At 36.4% G+C, this 8,170-nt stretch overlaps 1 protein-coding gene across 1 annotated transcript in view; it reads right to left on the reverse strand.

Moving 5' to 3' along the window:
- Positions 1-8,170, reverse strand: part of MALRD1 (MAM and LDL receptor class A domain containing 1) — a 725,579-nt gene that overhangs the window by 624,212 nt on the left and 93,197 nt on the right. Inside the window, exon 10 of the mRNA XM_011963908.1 lies at positions 2,715-2,861. Within this exon, the coding sequence (XP_011819298.1) occupies positions 2,715-2,861 (147 nt within the window). The remainder of the gene's footprint in view (positions 1-2,714; positions 2,862-8,170) is intronic.

The following is an 8,170-nucleotide window of genomic DNA, read 5'->3' on the forward strand; positions in this document are numbered from 1 at the left end:
GAAGGAAGGAAGGAAGGAAGGAAGGAAGGAAGGAAGGAAGGAAGGAAGGAAGGAAGGAAGGAAGGAAGGAAAAGAAAAAGTTTTAACAGCTGCAATCTATGTTTAAGGCTCTAAGAACAAAATGAACTAGAACTTCACTTTCTTAGATATCAGAACTATTAGGCTGCCTCTGACTCTACCAGAAATTTCCATTTCACTTTCCTTTCTCTTCCTGGTCCTTTTTTTTATTTTAATTCTCCTCCTCACTTGCAATTTAAAACCACTACTGATTCTCTCTCTCTAATTCTCTTTATATATATAGGCCCTTTCTAAAATGAGAAAGACTGTGTTTTTGTCCCTCACACTCTGGGTGAGACCAGCTGCCCCTAGTTTTATCAGTCATATTGTTATCTTTCACTATTCTTCATCTCACTGGAAAAGAATGAGTCTTTCAACATCTAACACAGGGGCTCTACTAGAATCTTTTCAATGCAAATCATAGTTATGTAGTAATTATAAGATAGTAAGAGATTAAAGGTGAATTATAAACATATTTTCTAATTGTCTTATCTGTGCTATTCCTAGTCTTATTAGAATGGACAATAAATATCTATTAATATTTATGGAGCTCTTACTAGATGAAAAACCTTCACAGGTGTTATTTCATCTAATCCTCATGACAAGTCCACAGGGAAGCTACTTTTCTTTTATTTTCTATCTAATAAAACTGAAGCACCCTAGTATTTAGACATGGGTGCAGTGTCAACATCCTGACAGAACCCTGGGCAGCCCGTGCTCTTCCCTAACTGACTACGGTAGTGCTCACATCAGACCACCATGACACACTGTCTGCACAGCTTCCCTTTGGGAATCACTGCCTTGGCTTAGGCCTTCATCATGTCTCACTGATATTTCTTCAGCACATCCAGGTTTTTTTCCACCCCGGCCTTTCACCCTCTCCATTCCCCTCATCTCAGCCAGAACAGTCCTTTAGAGCAAATTTGATTGGTCACGTGCTTTAATATGACTACCTGGGTCACCATCATCCTGCAGACACATTTCCAATTCCTCAGCACTCTCTAGAGTCCCCTTCCTTCCTCTCCTGTTTCATCATTTCTGTTCTCCTGTCCAATCATACATGTCTTTCATCCCTAACTACTCCCATGTTTCTGCCCTCTTTTGGGATTCTTTCCTCCAATTAGGACATGATCCCTCCCACCTCTCTTTGGTTCCGCTTTCTCTCCATAATTCCTTACTTCTGGCTCCCTGACTACTTTTCATTTCCCTTCAGTGCTCAGTTCAGGAGTCATTTCCTTCAGTAAGGCATCTCGAATTCATCTGAATCACCTTCCATCCCTCTTAAAGCATCCTCAAAACTGACTGCAATTCCTTGCTTATCTACTTCAGTTACCAGACTCAGACCACCTCAAAGGCAGGGATCATGGTGTCCATCTTTGTGCATTCAGGTATCGTATATGCTATGTATTTAATAATTGACTTGAACAGAGGAAAAGAAGTAAAATATTATATGAGTTTAGAGAAAATATGCTGTCAATACATAGTTCCAATGATTTATAGTCCCCTATATATTTTAAACTTTAAACTTAATATAGTCTGCCACAAATGTTAAAGAAATGAGTCATGGCACACAAGCAAAAATTAAGAACTTACCACACTGTTAAACAACGAACTGGGTTTACGGCTGTAGCCAACAGATGGATGGTTAAATTCTCCCACCCCATCCCCTAGTACCCTCACCCACTACCACCAACCCTAATTTCCAATGGCTGTAATTAAAAATATGATCAATACTTATTTTTGGTATAATTCTTTGGAAGTCTGAAAGAAGAAACAAATAGGATAATGTTCAATGAGGTTGAAAGATGATCTACAGTACAAGTACAGTTGTGCTATTATAAGGCTGGCCAGGTGTGGTGGCTCACTCTTACAACCCCAGCAGTTTGGGAGGCTGAGGTGAGAGGATTGCTTGAGGCCCGGAGTTCGAGATCAGCCTGGGCAACACGGAGAGACAGCGTCTTTACTTAAAACATATACATTTAAGAAGTAAAGTTAATATGATGCTAACTTATATGGGGAATGACATCCGATGATAAATGTAAACAAAACAAAAAAGAGAACAACCCCTTTCTGTTTTATTGGTGTTTCACAGACACTTATTGGAATACCACAGGTAGTTATGGTTCCTATTTTAAGAGGATATGTAAACACTGGAATGACGGTTAAAAATATATATGTGGAAGAATAAGACTGTTTGTTATAAAGAAGCATGAAGAGTGATTAAACTGCATTCAAGTATTTGTAGATTTATTTTACAGATAGTGCTAAATCTCTGTTCTCAGTTCCCAGAAACAAGATTAGACTATTTTTCTTCCTGTTTTGAAAAAACTGGATTGCTCTAAAAAGAAGGCAAGTCTACTGTACTCAATTCTGGGCAACTTGAGAAAATGATCAGAAAACTTTTCCACCTCTTTATGCCTTTAACCCAATCTTATAAAAATTGCAACAACAAAAATGTTGGTGATTAAAACAATGCTCCTTTCAGAGAACTCAATTACCCACCAATTACTAACTTGGTCAGGAGGTTTTAAAGCAAGACAAACCAGAGTTCCATGTATATAGCCTACAGAAGAAAAATGAAAATACATAGTATCATCATTTCACAACATGCAAGAAAGAAAACTAATTTTTTTTTCTTAAAGAGGAAAATGTCCTACCATGATTTATGTTTGCTGTGTGATTAGCTGCAGGGAAGTGGTGCTCTCCATTATCCAAGCCTTTCATCAGCTTCCAGTGTGAATCTTCTGTGAGACATCGCTCCCAGCCACAGAAACCCGACTCAAAGTCACAGGTGAGATGCTTTGCTGTTACACGTGAAAGAGAAAAAGGTGAGGAGAAACGAAGAGAATGCAGGGAAACACTGCTCTGCATTAGCTAATCATTTTAGGAGGCCTGCAAAATTATTCTTCTTGGTAGTGAATGTTCTCTGATTATCAGAATAGCTTGCCTTTATCCAGTCCCACACAATATCCCAGGTACTGTGTGAGGCATGACCCTTCCACATGCTTCTATCTGTAAGTCTGGTACATTTCATTGTAGTTGGCCATTTCCATTGTATTTAATGATGCAAGGTGGAACTCCAGAGCTTTTCAGGGAGTAACTAATTTGCTTGTCCAGTATAAACCTGCTGAGATGGTAGTTTAAAGGAAGAAAATCCACTGGGAAGGGAGAAATTTAAATTAATTCTGGACACGCAAACCACTTGAGGTCAGCATCTCAGTATTCATTTTATTATTCTATCCTAACACTTTCTCAAAAAAAATGCCTAGCCATTTTGGAAATTGCAGGTAAATTAGATATTCTGAACTGAGCTTGTGTTATTTTTTTTTTTTTTTTTTTTTTTTTTTTTTAGGTGGAGTCTCGTTCTGTCGCCCAGGCTGGAGTGCAGTGACACAATCTCGGCTCAATGGCTCAATGCAATCTCCACCTCCTGGGTTCAAGCAATTCTCCTGCCTTGGCCTCCCAAATAGCTGGGATTACAGACACATGCCACGATGCCTGAATATTTTTTGTATTTTTAGGAGAGACAGTGTTTCACTATGTTGGCCAAGCTGGTCTTGAACTCCTGACCTCAAGTGATCTGCTCATCTTGGCCTGCCAAAGTGCTGGGATTACAGGCATGAGCCACTGTGCCCAGCCTGAGCCTGTCTTCACTTAATATATAACTCAAAAGTTGCCAAGTACTTAATTTCCTCCATTTATCATAAAAGAACTGGTTCTAGAGAAAGTCGGTGTTTGGAGCATACTTTATAGGCACTTTTCACAGTTTTGACACCAGATTTATGAGAGAAAAATAGATGGTTTCATAAGACTGGGCATTCAACTAGAAAGTCTAATAGCTTGATTTGTGCTTTTAAGAAATTCATTTTTATGTGCTTAAATTTCATTTTCCTAAAATAAGAATCATAGTATCAGACTATCTTAGATACTACTTTCGGGGAAAAATTAATACAATTAATTTACAAGCTTATTCCTAAATATTCCTCTTTATGCTGAGGCACTTTTCAAACAGTGGGGGAGAAAAGGAGAATTAAATTGATTGTCAGAAAACATCCAAATTTTTGACAGGATTCCTAAGATCTTCATGCTATCATCTTTAATAACAATAAAAAGAGCCGTACTACCACTGAGTTCCAAGTATGTAGCAGGTATTTTACACATATTACCCTTAATTCTTAACACTCGACATAGTAAATACCATTTCCTAAAAGAGAAAATTGGAACTCAGAACACGAAGCAACTTGCCCGTGGTACATTTTAGTAAATGAGACATCGAGACTTTGAACCTGACACCAAAAGCTCATACTATGAAGCCTCCTTAAACCAGGAACTCTGTTTCATAATTTAAAAGATTCCATTGCCATGGGTTTGCTTCTGACCACTATATTCAACTTGTAAATGTTAAATAATATGGCCAATTTAACTAGCATATCGAATAAGCTCACTATATCCTAATAATCAAAGCATCTTGAAATCTCCGTATATAGGGACACCTGATTTTATGACCACATATTTTTACCCCTGATATGTCAACTATTAAAACATTGAAGTGTGGTATGCAAATGATAATGCCACTTCCGATTTCTCTACACGCAAATTGAACCTTTAGATCTGAAAGCCATGCTTGTTAGCCAATCATAGAATAGACAGTGGGTCTTCCATATCTGTGGGTTCCTTGTTGCAGATTCAACCAATCGTGGTTCAAAAATATAGTATTAGCAGGATGTGTAACCTACAGATACAAGGGCTGACTTTTCCCCGGGACTCAAGTTTTCCAGGAACTTAAGCATTCATAGATTTTGGTATAACATTTCTTTCATTACAACTGAATATTATTTTTTTCCTCTAAATGGATTTATCTACAAATAAAAAAACAACTAAATCGACTACAGTATAGTAACAAAAACATGCTGCAGATTGCCTAATGGTGCAATGATATGACAAGGAAGTGCAATTTCCCCATATACCTAGCTGGAAATCTATCGCTCTTCGCTGTTTTTCTTTTCTCAGGTGTATCTACACAATTTATTGGATATGGTTGTTGATAAAACATTACTCCCCAGGGAAGAGTGCCTTTTGTTTTTTGACACAATCTTGAGAACTTATAACATAGCTGTGACTTTCTCCTTAGGCATTCACAGAACCCTCTGGTCTAATTCTTTGGTCCTTTGTGAGCTCTGCCACCTTCTAGGCCACCTCCAAAATTTTCTGTCAGTTGGTGGAGTATGGAATACGGCAAGTTCTCACTCATAGGTGGGAACTGAACAATGAGATCACTTGGACACAGGAAGGGGAACATCACAGACTGGGTCCTATTGTGGGGAGGGGGTAGGGGGCAGGGATAGCATTAGGAGATATACCTAATGTAAATGACAAGTTAATGGGTGCAGCACACCAACATGTCTCATGTATACATATGTAACAAACCTGCACGTTGTGCACATGTACCCTAGAACTTAAAGTACAATAAAAAAAAAAAAAAGAAGAAATATTTAAGACTCAAAGTACATACTTGGCCTCCGAAATCTGCTTCAAAGTTCCAAATTCTTGGCTGTGGATTTGACCAAGAAATTCTTTCACTTCACTACATGGGTACCCCCAAATCCTAGAACATACTTCCCTGGAATACAAAATCTTCCATGGGTAGAGTGATCACATGTCCGGCCTGGCCCAGGGTTGCTTCAATGCATGCCTGTTGTCCTAGCATCTTTTCCCTCTCTCAGTCCGTTTGAGTAATAAACTCAATATTGCACTGTTAGGGCAGCAAACTATGCATTGCTATACAAAGGAAGCAAATCCACGTAAACAGCAATCTTCTTCATCGCAGAGAGCTGCTGAAGTCACTATCCTAATTTCCCCAACAAGGCAGTGGTGTGAAATGGCAATGAGATCGATGAGTGTGAAAATGGAAAGTACCATATGACTGATGCACCCCACACCCTTACCCAGACTCTTCACAATTGAGCTGGTCACTCAACCGCAAAGACGTAAAGAAAGAAGCTCTCAAGATAAAAGCAACTTTTGATTGTATGTATGTTGAAATTTGGCTTTAGGACAAAAGTTCAAACCATTTCTTTCATTACCTAGATGTTTTATCAGTTAAAAAATGTCAATCACTGTGCTTTTTACACAACACTAAACACCACTATCCTTTGAAAAATGAAAATTAGCTTTCAAAATCCAACACTGTAAAGATTTGTGAAAGTAACATGGTGACATGGTGCAACCACCTCTGTAAAAACCTTGGTGAATTGCTTGGCTGTTTTTACTAATGTGTTCCTGTACACGTAAAAGAATATTTTTTAAAGCTAAAAGTTCAAGAACTTCATTGTACTGTAAAATATAAGTCAAGTTCCAGTAACTAAATTGAAGTTCTTCCATTGGTATCTCCCCTGTGTAACTCAAAAACTTTAAAGTGAACTTATAAATATCTGAAGAAAGCTAGGAGAGTCAAATGCATTATAGCAATTATTAAACGCCTTATCATACTATATGTGTTAAATGTAAACATTTGCAAAATCTAAAAAAAATCTATTCATGTTATAAATAAAGTACTTTCATTAAAATAATGATTTTGATTACTTGGTTGCTTTTATTTTAACTTTCTGAGATTATAGATTACGCTTCACCATCTCTAACTGCAGTATGAGATATGCCACTGTTCACAATTTTAGAAAAATTTTACTCAGAGTTTGGCAGTTAAAGTAATATTTTAAGATTATGACAAAGCTTTCTCTTGCATATTTAACTACTGCAGCATATGGGCAGACAAGAAAGAATTTCATTGTTCAGCTGAGAAAAAATCTGGATCATGAAAAGTAAAATATTTTATGAATCCTCTAGAAGTTAATCAACTCTGTGAAATAAGGAAAAAAAAGCTATGTAGGGGAAATGAATAAGGAATATTTCACTTAATGAGAATATATTAGATTTTAACAGGATTACATACATATTTTGTTAATATGTATTGCAAACCCACACAGATCATTGCTACACTAAATATTTTTATGTTGGTATTTCCTTTCCCTTGATGAAGTGTTTTAGCATTCAACATTTTTTTTAACATGAAAGATTTCTAGAGACAATATCACAGTAAAAATTAATGCATTGTACAAGATTCTTGCTTTCAATTTCTTTCATTTGACTATCATGCCGACGTTCCCTTTGAAGGCACACAATTCATATTAGCATTTAAAATTGTTTTAAAAGTCCTATAATAAGAAAAACCCTGTTTCATGGAATTTCCTGAACTATTTTGATTTGAAGATATATCTATTACACCAACTTTTCTGGAACACAGTGAAGTAGATTCTATATATACATTTTTTTTCCTATATGAGTTATTGAAAATTTTACATATAAATAAAAATGTGTATTTTATTGTGGTAAAATATACATGACATAAATGTAATATTTTAACAATTTTTAACGTAAGGTTCTACGGTATTAGGTACATTCCCATTGTTGTACAACCATTACCACAATCCATCTCCAGAACTTGTTCATTCCCAAACTGAGTCTCCATCCCTATTAAAGAACAACTTCCATATCCCCTCCCCTCAAACCCTGGCAACCATTTTACTATCTGTCTCTATTAATTTGCCTACTTTAGGTACCTCATATAAGTGGGATCAAACAATATGTGTCCTTTTGTCTCTGGCTTATTTGACTTAACGTCTTCAAGGTTCATCCATGTTGTAGCATGTGTCTGAAAATTGTATCTATTTCATGTATAAACTGTTCAGGGATCCAATGTGTATCTTTGGATATGTTTGGCACGTTGCTTTTTAATTATTTTGATAGAAATTTTTAAAACATATTACATATATATGTATTACTTTTTTAAGCTTTACTGATGTTTAAATGACAAATAAAATTGTAACTAAGGTACACAATGTAATGTTTTGATATACATATACATAGTGAAAGGATTACCATAGTAAAGCTATTTAGCATCATTTCATCATATAGTTACCTTTTGTGTGTGTGATGAGAAGATTCCAGATCTACTCTCAGCAAATTTCAAGTATACAATATAGTGTTATTAACTATAGTCACCAGGCTGTGTACTAGACCCCCAGAACTTATTCATCTTGTAAGTGAAAATTTGTAT

Source organism: Colobus angolensis, unplaced genomic scaffold (genome assembly GCF_000951035.1).
Source record: "Colobus angolensis palliatus isolate OR3802 unplaced genomic scaffold, Cang.pa_1.0 Scaffold63, whole genome shotgun sequence".
Classification (NCBI taxonomy): Eukaryota; Metazoa; Chordata; class Mammalia; order Primates; family Cercopithecidae; genus Colobus; species Colobus angolensis.